This window comes from Rhinatrema bivittatum, chromosome 4, assembly GCF_901001135.1.
Source record: "Rhinatrema bivittatum chromosome 4, aRhiBiv1.1, whole genome shotgun sequence".
NCBI classification, from domain to species: domain Eukaryota; kingdom Metazoa; phylum Chordata; class Amphibia; order Gymnophiona; family Rhinatrematidae; genus Rhinatrema; species Rhinatrema bivittatum.
Window position 1 is genome coordinate 37,812,143 of NC_042618.1, and position 15,097 is coordinate 37,827,239.

The following is a 15,097-nucleotide window of genomic DNA, read 5'->3' on the forward strand; positions in this document are numbered from 1 at the left end:
GCACCAGTCTGATAAATCAGCGCAGCAACATTCAGAAAACAAAAAATACAGCAACAATGCCCTCTGTGACATCCGCTTCGGCACAGTCAGTTGGCACCATATCCTTCAGAGCCAGTCATCTCCTCACCAACTTCCTTGGTATGAGGTGCCTTGGTGCAAGGAATACAACAACATAAGTTCTAATCTCTCCAATTTTAGTACCAGAATTGGTACTCCACTACCCTGTGATCTTTTTTCAAAAAATGTGGGAAGACTTCAAATCATACATGGCAAATCCAGCTCAGCCTTCTATATCAAGAAGAGCCTTCTATGCCAGGGTCTGATATTTTGCTAGTATCTGGATCGATTTGTCTTGCGGTTTGGCCCTTTAAAGGGCATGTTTAGTGACTATTGGCTATTCTCAGGCTATAGTAGCTTGGCCTCTGTGCATATTGAGTTTTTTTGAGGGTGGCTGTTCTGGGTATCGCCGTGTTCCTGGAAATGCATCAGTCCCTTGATTCTGGATATTTGCAAGAAAGGAATTGCCTCTGAGGCGCTCCTGATGCAGAGGGCAGCCCTCTATTGCCATAGAGAGCTTATGCAAGATAAGCTACTGTCCTCTCACCTGGATGTCTCTTGAGTTTTGAAAAGTACCAAGCATGTTAGACTTCTGTGGTGGATTCCATTTCTTCCTTGGACTGGAAATTATTTTGGTCTTTCTTGGCAAGATCATAGTTTGCTCTCTTTAAGGCTATTTCTGCTAAACTGCTTACTCTGAAGACGCTCTTCCTACTAATACACACTTTCTTATGGTTTTTCAAGGATTGGGTCCAACTTCATATGGTTTCTTTCTACTGAAAGCAGTTTCAGAATTCATTTTAACCAGTCAATTCCTGCTCTTCATTTAGTAGGTTTACACGTTTGGAAGAATGCATGCTGCTTCAATCTTTGGACATAAGGGGGTATTCTTTACAAATCTCGGGATCTCTAGCTTTTTAAGGAGATCTGATCTAATTTTTGTCCTGTATAGTGGAATGTGGAGAATTAGGGTGCACTGGTTTAAAGAGGGATTTACAGAGGTTTATATGGCGTCTGATACTCCATTACCGAACGAGCTTCAGTCTCATTCCACGAGGGCTCAGGTTTCTTCATGGGTGGAGTTTCAATTGGTCTCTTCTTGGAGATCAGTAGAGCAGCATCTTAGTCTATATTGCATCCCTTTCTGGACATTTGTCTGGCTGTCAGGGTTGCAAAAGCAGCATCTGTTGCCTGGGCAGTTTTGTGACAGCCTGGGCAGTGCCCCACCCTATTAGGAAATAGCTTGGGTATGTCCCACTTCTACTAGACCATCTCCAGAACCACAAAGAAGAGTTATACTTACAGAAGCCATGAACAATCTTGCTTTTTGGCAGAAAATGTTCCTTTTCAACTTGAGGAAAGTATGCAGGAAACTGAATACATGCAACCACAAAAACCGATAAAAGCAGTGCCCATACAATAAAGTACTTCAGGAAGGTCAGACCGAAATATGGAAAAACTCCTTTAACAGTTCAGCTCATAGCAAAGAATATGATATCAAATACGTAAGGGTTCAACTCCCTCATGAATCTCTCATCATAGAATCTGCATTTAAAAAGCTAAGAAATAGAGCTTTCTCAGGAATTCTACCAACAAAGGGGTCTAAGTTAATGGATTCTATGGAAAGAAAGCAGTTTCAAATGACGATGCTTCAGTCAAGAGTAACCACAGATCAGTTGCAGATAGTGCAATATATTTACATCATACAAAAATGAGATTAGCTATCTCACTACAACAAGCACATCAGAGAAAAATCTCTCTTAAATGAAGCAGATGAATATACTAAGCACTTGGCCAGATTGCATGACGCTTATACCTCAAGATCTTTGGCTATAGCCATAACTACTAGGAGACTAGCATGGCCAAAAGCTTCATGCCTCAGAATGCCTACATGACAAAATAGCCGAAGCCCTCTGTATGGGGGATAATTTATTTGGATAAAAAGGTAAGGAAACAGTAGTCATCATTAAGGAATATTGCTCTACGCTACAAATGCTTGCCTCAACTTCAGATCTGTCAACACAGACTAGATATACCAGCTATACTTGTATACAAGACCATATTATAATATAGCAGGAGATGTTGCTATCTATATGTGTTCTATAGACAAAGACCTTATCAACAACAGCATCAACCTCTGCAACATCTGCAGTACTCTTGACCAAGGAATAGAGAGAGATCACAACAAAAACACACACCAGCTGTCTCAAAATCCAACCAAGGTTTTTGACTACAGAGTTCTCAAATCATTTCTGGTAGGAGGGGGAGGATTCTGTTCTTTTTTTTTTTTTTTTTTTTTTTTCAACAATGGATCCTTATAACATTGGATCAGTGGGATCTAAAGTTCATAAATTCAGGTTATCTAAATTTCCTTTCATACCCTACAAGACAATTCCTCGTCCTCATCACTCAAAAGAGCAGAGTATCATTCTTCAAAAGGAAAAAAACTCATAACTGAAGGCTCAGGTGATAAAATACATTCTCCCAACAGCACAAGGAAATAGGGTCTTAATCAAATTACTTCCTCATCTCCCAAAAAACAGAATCCACAGCCTCATCAGAATAGTTCAATCAGTAGTAAAATGTCAGAATAACAGCCAAAATCTTTATGAAGATGTTAGAACACATGGCATCCGTGGCTCATGCTGTGCCCTTTGCCAGACTACACATGAGAGGCACAGTGGCACCTAAGCATAAATTGGAAGCGGTTTCTTCAGCTATTATCCAGCAAGGTTACTCTCACAAGAGAACTCCAAAATTCTATAATGTGGTGGACTCTGCCAATAATGAAACGTCATTACGGGCTTCCATTTCACCCACCTGAGATTCAGCATATCATAACCATAGATGCATCACCACAAGGATGGGGAGCACAGCTCAACATCCTGTTCACAGGCGATCTGATCAGTTTGGGGAAAAAACGTATCCTTTCAATCATTTGGGGCTCGGAGCATGTTATAAAATTGTGCGTCTGTGTGCACGCCGGGGAACGCACGCACGCGTATTTTTTTTTTTAATCTAGCCCTTACTGTTTGTAACAAGATTTATGTAATGATAGTAATTTTGGTCAATCAGTTCTTAAAACTTTTTTGTTAATGGCTTTAACTTCCCTTCTGTTAATCTAGCAAGTTCTGCAAAAAAAAAGTTAAAATAATTATAAATAAATATTACAGCAATACTACATATGCAAAAACATCCTTAAGGAAGCGTGCCTTATCCACAGCAGGTCCCACCCTCTGGAATACTCTTCCGCCTGATCTCCGACAAGAACTCTGCCTTCAGACATTCAAAAAAACCCTTAAAACCTGGCTCTTCAGCCAAGCCTTCAACGGAGATTTAAGCTGCTCCTGAAGCCGCCTCCCAGTCTAGGTTATGTCGCGCACTCGAATTAATCCTCCCAGCCCTTTTCAGGGGCTCCCTCTTTCAAACCTAGCATGCTCATCTGCCCACATCAGGTTCCTGCCCCCTTATAGTTTGTCCCCTTATGGCATCCCAGTCCTGTTTGACTCTAACCCACTATCCTACCTGCTCAAGTTAATCGATATTTATCCTGTTACTCAGCAGATATCATTTCACAGCCCAATGATCTCCCTTAACTAGTCCCTCAAGCTGTGAGCCCTCTACCTAAACTCAACAGCTCCTTAGTCTTCCAGGTTCATTTCTTGATTGTAACAGAATAATAATTTTAACTGCTCTGAAGTTATTTATTTCTATTCTGAAAGTATTTATCTACTCAATTTTAATTGTTGATTTAATTTGTACGGAAGTTTTTTCATCTACTTGACTTAATTGTTCCTTGTTTTAAATTGTAATTGTTCCTTGTATCACCACCAAGCGACTGTTCTGTGTTCAATGTAAACCGGTGTGATCTGTATTCTATATAGGAACGTCGGTATAAAAGAAATCAAAATAAATAAATATAGATGGTTTTGTGCAATCTTCAACTAGGGAGTCTCCACTTGTATAGCTTTTTGCCCCTCTTGTCCATGGAGACAGCAGTTTCTTACCTGTAATGGGTGTTCTCCATGGACAGCAGGACAAATCAGCCACACAACACAAAATCTCTCCCTCCTCCCTGAAGTTCCAGGAATAACTGATGGGTGCTTGTTCAGTTATGGCAGCACAGGAACTTCCGCACATGCTGAAAAAACTTGATTTAGATCAGAAATTGCTTTAAGAATGTTTTTCACGTTGGCACCATTAGGAGACATCATCCACTGGTGTGGCTGATTTCTCATGCTGTCCACGGAGGTCACCCATTAGAGGTAAGCTACTCTGCTAAATCTGCCTCATGACAGCATTTTTTTTGAAGTGTTACTCATTTCCTCCTGTTCTTATTGACAGACGTGATGAGTTTGTTCAGTGGGTTGAGTTGCTTCCAGATACGCAGACGCCGTCCTGGCTTGGATTGCCGAACAATGCGGAGCGAGTTCTCCTCACCACACAGGGTAAAACTGTGTTACTTTTGTTTGTCATAGGCTCTATTTCTAAGCATGTTACTCAAAATTTGTTTATAGAACTCAAAATGGTACAACATACACAAAGCCCACAGTTTTCTGACGCGTACTGAGCACATCAGTATAAAATTGTTTTATGTTCAAATTATTTTTATTGGTTTTCACCATTTTGTACACACAACTCTAAACAAATCAATGGCAGTGTGGGTTTTCTGCACACCACCATTGAATATGCAATAACAAAAACTCCTGTCCATCCTAGTGTGTCGTGTCCGTTCCCCCCCCCCCCCCCCCCCTTCTAATCCCCTCTCTCCTACCCCATTGCCGTCTCAATTCTCTATTTTGGAAGATGTCCAATCCTGCCAGGCCTGATATGTAATACCCAGTCTCTGAAAAATTGTTCCGTATGGAATTACATGCCTTATGTGGCAAATTTTGCAAATATGAATCCCAAACCTTCAAAAAGACACACTTCTTCAGCTTCATATTTATAATTTCAATATATTTTTCCATTAAACCATGTTCCATTTTCTCCCCATATAGCCAGCCCACTTCTGCAACCTTCATTTCCTAGATATTCATGTAACTGATTTAAACTATTTAGGGCTCTGTCTGCTTTTGCTACATAATGGAAAATGTTTAACTGCAAGGATCATGTTTGCTATGTAGTACCCTCAAACCAAAGTGAATTTCACGGTGATTATATGGTAAGTATATCTGTGCTACCATTGCAGCTCAGCCTACCACCACCACAGTGCCCTGCTCGCTCGCTCGCTCTCAAGAGGTTCTGCAGTGCTATGAATTCTTAATAATTAGTTTGTAAAATGTTTTCATAGTGTCATATCGTGATGCAATATTTTGGAAGCTATCCTTTTTTTAGAATTAGCTATTCTGAGTTAATATTTGCTTTTATTTGGAACTTCTGGGAATTATTTCACAAACTTTGGAGTTATTTTTCCACAAGTTCCAGACCCACTGAGCTGCTACAGTGAAGAGTTTTTGCACTGCTGACAGCTTGTAGCTCCAAGCAGGCGCTGACACTTCCAAAATAATCCAGGCGCAAACACCAAGCCATGTGGGCTTTTTAGTTTGTGGTGGGAGATTTACGGTCTTGGAGTACCTCCCCCTTTTTTTTTTAATATAGTTTAGTTGGAACCAGTGCTGTGATTCTAGAGCCTTCATTTGCAACTACCTGGGATTTTAACCCATTTTAATAGACCACCTCTCCCACTGTTCTTGATATAGTCTGTGCAGCAACAGTTCTTCCAGGAGCCATGCACCAAGGCTCCTTCCATAAGCAAGTAATATGGGTTCTAAATCTAGCCACCACCTTATTGATGATCATGACACTCACCTCCTCCACCCAGTCCTCCTGGGTTGCACACGCCAAGCTAGGGTACAAAAGGGTATGATCCAGGAATTGTGCCATGGACTCTTCATGGCAATATGCAGTGCTACCACTGAGCCATCTAGTCAGTCCCAAGCCCTGCTTCGTAAGGGACACTGCCATGATTAATGTGATGAAGACCAATATTTGCATCAGACTGAAATGTATTTTTAATGCCTTGCAAGGTGTCTCGTGGCTTTTTTGCTTTATTGCAGTGTGGCACATCTAGACGCTTCCACAATAGTGGACATTTTTATTTTCAGCTTTAGGGTTAGCAGAGGTCAGTCAGATCCAGACAGTCCTGTGCCTTCCGTTTGAGTATCTTGTCTACTACTGCACCACAATCAGATCAAATTAAATTTACAAAAGATATAAGAACTGTAAAAGTTTGAAATTGCAAATTTAATATCTTTACAAATTAAATTTCTATGTTTTAGGAAAAAGCTTAAAATATGCTGCTCTTTGAATTTCTAGGGGATTTTTGTCTTCCTTTTTGGTGAAATTGCATCAACAGACTATTTAAGGGCTTGATTCAGTAAGACTTTTCTCCCATTCTGTGTATGGGGAGTGGGGGCAATATTTAGTGAACCAGACTCTAAAAGGATTATGGACCAGTTTTTTCCGCAATGAGCTGCAGTGCAGTCTGTGGCTTTACTTTCCAGTTGTACTGTTTAATATGATGGTGAATAAATATTGGTCACTCTGTCTGGTGTCGTCTTAAAGGCAGGCATATGCCAAACACTGGTCCCTAGTCAGGTTCCCACACCTGTTAGCAAAACATTACAAGTTCTAGATTCCTCTGTAAGCTTATTGGTGTCAACGTTTCCACCCAGTCCAAGGTATGCTTTACAGTACCTTGTTATCTTATTAGATAAAATTAGTACAATTAGTTGTGTTCTGACATTTCTTATCAGTGTGGCTTTAAATTTGTACAAAATTGAATATTCTGCAGAAGTAACAATGCACTAAATCTAAATGTTTGTTCATGCTGAACTGAAAATTCCTTTTAATGTTGGTGAATGTTATGTTAATGAATATAAGATATTTTATATTTACCTCTTACCTTGTATTTCTCCCCCACCCCTGCCAATTAATGGCTCTGTCTGCTTTTGTGTAGCTGTCTGTGCAATAGATTGATAAATGTCATTTTAATTCTGTGAAGGCAAGCCGAATCAGCAATTACATGTATAACCGATGACACTGTGCTCAATGCCAATTGGATGTTCTAGAGCTTTACAAAGTGTTAACTTTTGAGCATGCATGATTTCTGTGCTGCAATTTAATCAGTTCCTGCCAGTGGAAAACATTTCAACAGAGCAGATTTTGCTGATCTTGAAAGCATGTGTGTGTGTTCTGGCAAATTTCTCATTTCTGCTTTTCAGCCACCATATACCTTTTTTTTTTTTTTTTTTTTTTTTTAACTCTAGTTAGGTTTCCATCAGTGAACCTGCCTGCTTGAGGCATATTTTTAGTCAAAAATCTTTTGATTTTGTTTGGTTTTTGTGATATATATCTGAAGATAACGGCTTCATGTTTTATCCGACATACCGATGTCCAAGGATCATCACTGGATCTGCTTCAAATAGTGAAAGGTACAACACTTGACCATTTGTAGCATCTGCTCTAGGATGTTACCAAGGGCATTTGACTACCATAAGATTTCGGATTGAGGCTTAGCTAGCAGACTTAAAGAAGACTGGATCAACCAACTGGCATGAAAGACAAAAGCAAAAGACCAGGAAACCATGTTGACCATTGGTGGCAAAGAAGAAGCAAAGGGGAAGTACCCACTCCTCAGCTCAAAAGCCAGAGGCTACAACCAAAGACGAGATCTTTCCCAGCTTGTGCCAAGCATCAAGCTCTGAGCACTCAGACATTGAAAGCAGCCTCGAAGGCAGTGGAAAGACATGGATTCCTCTCTTAAACTGCTCCAAGCTGGGGAGTAAAACCTCTCATTAGGATTTTTTCCCTTTGTTACTTTATTCACAATTGCATCTTTATAAGAGGCAGGAAACCTGAAGTGGTGGCCCCTCCCATGTGGCCTGATGTCTGTCTGCTATACCAGCCTTGAAGACAGCATGCATCAACGAGCTGGCATGCTTGGTGTTCCCAGGGTATTCTTCAAGGGTTTATTCTTATGCACTAGCTATGTAAACCTATTTAGGGGCTGCCCACAAGAGAAGTCTGTTTGCTCATTGCTGCTTTTTTTTTTCTTTTTTTACCTGAGACAATGTAGCCTGTGGCTCAACATTTTAATTCAGCCTAAGGTACTGATTTTACTATTAGTCTGTAGAGATAATTTGTATTTTTTTCCTTTGTTCAGTTTGCTTTTTTCCTATGTGCGGATAACCTCAGAGTGGAGAAGGGGGGAGGAGCTAGAGGATTTTGCAATTTCAAAAATTTGTTATAACTGTTTTTGGTTGCTGTGGAGCTAGAAGGAAGGTTCTCCAGGGCCCCTTTGCTTCCATTGAGAGACAGCTATTTGACAGTAATCCCTGCCTCTCCTGCCAAGACCACAATGGAGGGAGATGATCTCGAGTTACAAGGACTAAATTGTGAGTTGTTAAATGACTACTGATGGTTCTCTAAGTATGCATTAATTTGTAAGCTTATTGTAGAATTTAAATTCCACATTTGTTACAGAAACTTGGTTAAAAGAAGGAAATTCCTTTGTTTAAAGCAAGCTTGCACTCCTGACTATTGTTTCAAGAAGGATAGGATGTGGCTATCTTTTTTTCTTTATTTCATTAAGGTTAAAGGCATAAACTAGATTTTGATATGTATAGATATCTTTGAATTGGGGCTGGCACCTTTTTGGTGGTTATTTTTAAACCTTTTATCTACAGCTATTAAATTGATTATAGGAGATTTTAATTTATATGCAGTGAATCCTATAAGATGTTCTGATGTTTATCTACACAGCTAAATTTAGCAGATTGCACCAGGCAATTTAAAGTTATTTCCCAATTTTCTGGGATGAAATTATCATGGAGAATTTGCTACTTTTTACAGCTAGTTTTTTTAGATTTTTTTTTACAAGAAAATTGGTATGATTTATCTCATCTACAGTAATGCACAAGGAAGATCATTGTGACATTGATACCTACTTTTCCACAGATTGAGTAGTATCTTAACCCTGTTGAAATGGGGGTTGATAAAATGTTATCTTCAGTGAATACCAGTAGCTCTGCTTTAGATCCCTTCCTCTCTAACTTTGTGAAATCTCAGGATTTGAGGCCTACAAAATCTGACTATGATTGTTAGCCTTTCTCAAGGCCACATTATATCCTTTCTAACTATGTCAGGGTATAGCCTTGGTTAAAGAGAGAACAGCTCAATTCTCTAGTCACGAAGCATTACCATCTTGGGTCCAGTTTATAGTTTTCCATGAAACTTTGTGGAGTGCTGGTGGCATCCCAGTTAGATGGTCTTCTAGATAGACATTACATCCTCCATAGTATTTTGTTAAACTCATAGTACTGAAACAGCATTAGTGACCATAACTAATGAAGTGAGAATAAATGCTGACCAAGATCTTGATTGACATGAGTGCAGCCTTTGATATAATTGATCATTGCTTAATCAGCAACTTACACCTAGAGTTAAAGGGAATAGTAATAAGATTGTCACTCTTGGCAGATGGCGCTTCACAATTCAGACAGGGCCTGGAACTGTCAGAACCTAGAGTGATAACGCGCAGTGTTCCTCAGTGATCAGTATTATCTCCGTTTTTGTTCATCTTGTTTTTGCTGCCATTGGCAACTTTGATTCAAGATATAGGATTTAGTTGTGTGTTTGTTTTTGTGGTTTGTTTGTTTTTTTATCACAATAACAAGGTAGTGGCCTATTTTAGTTTTGGACTGTGAGGAGATGATTCAACCATGGTTTAGATAGAATAACGGAGTAGTTTTTACTACATAGGCTTGAAGGTTAATCCCCCCTTAAATCTACTGAATTGTATGGCTTTACAAGAGAGATTATTCTTAAGTCACTTCCATGGATGAAATTGGGTAGTAATCTTATAGTGTTAAATCATATTTCAACTCTGCCAGGAACAATATTTTTCTATCTTTGTTTCATACTCCACCTAAAAGCTTTTTTAGGAAAATCTGACTTAATTTTAATGCATTCTCTGGTTTGTTCTTGATTAAATTGTAATGCTTATATCAAGGCTATTAGATACTACTTTGAGAACATTACAACTCCTCCAAAATACAGCAGCCAAGGTAATTTTCATATTGTCAATGTATGATCATGTAACTCCTTGTTTGAATCGCACTGTATGATGTAAAGAGCATTGCAGGAAACTTCTTTATATCTGGCAGATTTATTGTCCTCTAAATTGAGCAGAGAATTGCATTTTTTTGCAACTGGATCTATTAAGACTTCCTACTCAGTCTAAAGTAAGATTGGAAAATACATGATGTACAGCTTTTAAGTATTATGCCCCTTTATTATGGAAGTGAAATTAAAAACAAACTATATGGAATTCAGGAAATGCCTTTTGAGATTTTTATGAACAGGTTTTTTAGGTGATTATGGTAATCTTTGCTGTGTCTTAACGTTCTTTTCTTTGATCTTAGAGCAGGGGAAGTAGGTATCTGAGCTGGCAGGAAGTTTTGGATTACGTGCAGAGGTGCATCATGGTTTAGTTCAGCAATGCCTTTATGGCAAATGGCAGGTCATTGCTATGCCTTGGGAAGTGAAGTCACCTTGCTTAGGGATAAAGCAGTGGGCTGGGTTTAGGCTGCCTTGCTTTGTACGCAGTAGGCTGCAGAGGTGGGGTGTAGGTGGTTAGCTATTTACTTCTTGGCTAGAGTACAGGTCACTTTTTACAGTAATATGTTTAATAAAGTTGTGGCCTTTTATATACAATTTATATGCTCATATACTACCATTATTGTGTTTGTTTCATGTGAGGTCTTATGTCATTGCTGTGGGCGTGTGGCACATTGGGGCCAATGCTCCTGTCACGGCTGCTAGCATTAAGGGCAATATATCAAATTAAATTAATCTTAAAACTCAAGCATGGAATGTACATGAGGATTATACAAAGACATGGAAACATCAGCACTTATTTTTGCATGGATCTGAAAACCAGGAGATTCTGAAGGCTGCTCTCCTACCTCTAAAGTAGCTGCACATACACTGATTTTTTAAAAAGGACTCCAGGGGTAATCCAAGAAACTAGAGACTTGTGACAAGTGTGCCTGGTAAAATGGTAGAAACTGTTCTTAAAAACAAAGTCACTGCCCAAATAGATAGATGTGACTTAATGGAGAAGTCAACATGGTTTCAGCAAAGGGGAAGTCTTGCCTTGTCAGTCTTTTAGAACTTTTTGAAGGTGCAAATAAACATATTGGTATAGTGTATTTGGATTTTAAGAAGGCATGTGACAAAGTACCCCATGAAAGACTCCTCAAGAAATTACAAAACCATGAGATAGGAGGCAGTCTTCTGTTATAGATTGGAAACTGTTAAAAGGCTGTAAACAGAGGATAGGACTAAATGGTCAGTTTTCCAAATGGAGAAAGATAGTAAGTAGAGTACCACAGGGATCAAGACTGGGACCTAGGCTGTTTCACAAATTCATAAATGATCTGGAAAAGGGAACAATGAGTGAAGTGATCAGATTGATGAGACAAAATTATTCATAGTTGTTAAAACAGAAATGGTTTATGAGGAACTTCAGAAGGATGTTGTGAGCTTAGGAGACTGGGCGAATGAATGACAAATGAAATTTAATGTGTTAAAATTCTAAGTGATGCACATAGGGAAGAAAAATCCTAACTACAGAGTCAAAACCCAGGAAAAGGACCTTGGTGTCCTTGTGGACAATATGTTGAAATCATCTAATGAGTATGTGGTGACGATAAAAAAAAAAACCCCAAATAAAATGTTAATGATCCAAAAAGGAATGAAAAATTAAAACAGAAAATATATTGCCTCTGAATTGAGCCATGGTACATCTGCACTTTGGGTATTGCATGTAGTTCTGGTCACCCCATCTCCAGAAGGACCTAGCAGGACTAGAATAGGTGCAGAGGAAGGCACCAAAATGATAAAGGGATGGAGCATCTCTCCTATGATGAGGTTACTTGGCCTAGGACTATTCAGAATGGAAAAGACTGAGAGGGGACATAAGTTCATAAAATCATGAGTGGGGTTTAACAGGTAAATAAAGGACTGTTTACCCTTACAAATTATACTAAAACAAGGGGATTCTCCATGAAACTAACCACCAGTGATTCAAAACAGATTGTAGAAAATACTTTCACTCAACGCACTGTCAAGCTGTGGAATTTGTTGCTGGAGGACATGATCAAGGTGACTAGCACAGCAAAATTTAAGAGGTTTGGACATGGTTCTTGGAGGAAAAGTCCATAACACATTAGCCTTTGTAGACTAAAGATAGCTATTGCTACCCCTGAGAGTGAGTAACAGAAACTAAATCTACTTTATGGGAGCTGAGACAAGATGCTGGACTCAATGGGCTTTGGTCTGACCCAGCATGGCAATTCTTATCTTACGTTGGTTCTGCCTCAGGTCTCTTTCTAATGCTTTGAAGAAAGTTTTTTAGAAAATACCTAGTTGGTGTTGAGCACAGTGTCACCCACATACATGTAACTGATTCCACTGTCTCCTGAAAACACCAGTTTTAGGTAAGTAACCACGCTTTGTCTTCTAATTGTCATGAGTAATGTGTGGTTGGAATGTTAGCCATCTTAACATATGTTACTTTCCAACCAGACATTGCATGTCTGCCTTTCTCTCAGCCATTTCTCATTAACATGGCTTATCTCATTCTGTGGCAGTTCTGTACTTTCACTGCACTTTTCTAACCATTCAATTGCCTGATTTCCCACAATTTTGTATTCCAATCTTTTGTTCAACTTAACGTTTTTTTCTGTTTAATTTTCTATATGCTTTGTTTTTGATTGGCTTTTTCTGTCTAACCACCTGCACTAATTTGAATTTACAATCTGTTTAAAACTGTGGGGCTTAGATTTTTATTTCAGCATTTACATAGTATCCTAAACCAGGATGCTGTACAAAAAAATTCTATACAGTTATGAGAAGTCTCTGCCTTACAGAGCTTGCAGTCTAAGTTGATATCTGAAGCTGAGGGAGACCATGACTTGCCCAAGGTGACAATGAGCACCAATAGGAGATGCGAAATTCGAGCCCTGGTCTCCTAGCTTGCACTCCACTCTTTCCCCCTTGATAAATATGTATGCTAATAAAGAAAATGCTCATTCTCTGCATAAAGCAACATTTTGGCAGAAGTGAAAAGATCAACTAGTTATTGGTTCTCATTTCATGAAAAGATGAATCTCAATTGTATAGTAATTTTGGAGGAGAGGAGGAAGGGGAGGTAGAGCTGGTTTCTGGAAGTTTTCTAGTTCCAGGCTATCCGTCTTCCTCTAATCAGTCCCTGATTCTTAATGATATCCTCCCCACTCCCCAGGCATGAGATTTTACCTAGAAGTTAAAGCAGCGATAACCAGCTCCATCCTTGAATGCCACAATCTGCTTTCTCTCTTTGAAAACTAAACAAAGCTGTACATATAGGGCACATTTAATTTGGAGCCATTGTACATAATCCTTTTGAATAGTTTTATCAACTAGTATTGAAGAAAGATCTCTTTTTGGATAAAACCAGAGTTGACTACTCCCTGGAATAGAGCTACAAATTAGATATTGGAGATTGAGTGATTCTCCTCTCTGCAACTGGTTCTCAACTCATGAAATTGCAGAGATGTTTGGTATATACTAATCTGTAATTGGACCTAATTTGCTTGCCTTTTCGGTTCACATATAAATTCAAGTTGTCAGTTATCACTTCTCAGCCTCTTTAGCTAAGATTAAGTTTAAGGTCTGAGTTATGAGTGGAAAACACTCACCTGGCCTTTTGACTGAGATTATGAAATTATAAAGTATCAGATGTTAGAGCTCTGCCACTTGACCCTACTGGAGGGGGACAATTCTTTGGACTGGCCAAACCAGGAAGATTTAAAACTCTTCAAAAAAAAGAAAAAATCCAAGAATGTTTGTGCTCAGCATTCTAGATGTTGCTGTGAATGCTTCTTTTAGAAGCAGTAAGCAATAGTATTTTTTTTCCTTGAAGCAGTTTCTTTATCATGAAACATTTCAGTATCCAAATGATTTAAAATCATTTCTTTGAAGATAACATTTTTTTTCTGTTTGGGTTCTTGTTCCTTTGCTTTTTTTTATTTCTTTACCCTTTGACCATTTTCTGTGGTTCAGGCATTGATATGATCAGTAAAATGCTGAAAATGCAGATGCTGGAGGATGAGGATGATTTAGCATATGCAGAAACAGAAAAGAAACAAAGAACTGGCTCCACGTCTGATGGGCGCCCTGCCTGGATGAGAACCTTACACACTACTGCCTGCAACTGGCTCCATGTCATCCCACAGAACCTAAATGCTCTTAAACGCACGGTGGACAACATTAAGGTCAGAAATGTATATTTTGAAGTTCTAATCCTGTGTTTTTCCATTTTGGCTGTGTTTCAAGAGTGACAGGAAATAAGTCTTTGTGTCTACATTATTCTACACTCTTGCATGATATAAACCAGGGGTATGCAGGTCTAGTCCTCAAGGAACACAAGGTCTGGTTTACAGGATATTTATATTTGCATGCATTTAGTCCAAAAACAGATTAATTTGCTAACATCAGTTATTCTGAAAATTAGGTTTGCAGCCCTCTTAGATCAGAGTAGTAGACCCGATACAGATCTTTTGAGGGACTGTTTTATGTCAAATTTTATACAAAACTGTTGCCTCATTTGAACAGGTAAGGCACATGTATGCAAAGGTTAAGCACCTCTGGTCAAATTGTATGTTTCATTGAATTTCTAAATGAACAGAAGCTGACACAACAGCTACATGGTACAGTTAAACACTATCTTTCTGCAATGTTTACTGCAAAATTTCTATATTTGATTTTAAGATTGAAAATAAAGTGAATATAACATGCAAAAGTTTTGGACATCTTTCCAGTCAATTCATTACTTTTTTTTTTTTTTTTAAGGAGTTAAGAACCAAAATGTTGGACTTGTTAGGTCTTCAATTAGGTGGAGACAGTTCCATGGTTTAATGCATACTCTAACTACTTTCAACAACCATGGACTCTTCTAAGCAACTGTCTGAGCATTTGAAAATGAAGATAA

The 15,097-nt window shown here is 38.8% G+C and overlaps 1 protein-coding gene across 1 annotated transcript in view; it reads left to right on the top strand.

Moving 5' to 3' along the window:
* DYNC1H1 (dynein cytoplasmic 1 heavy chain 1) overlaps window positions 1-15,097 on the top strand; it is a 378,125-nt gene that overhangs the window by 332,381 nt on the left and 30,647 nt on the right. Inside the window, exons 72-73 of the mRNA XM_029597957.1 lie at window positions 4,402-4,505; window positions 14,170-14,381. Coding sequence (XP_029453817.1) covers window positions 4,402-4,505; window positions 14,170-14,381 — 316 coding nt within the window. The remainder of the gene's footprint in view (window positions 1-4,401; window positions 4,506-14,169; window positions 14,382-15,097) is intronic.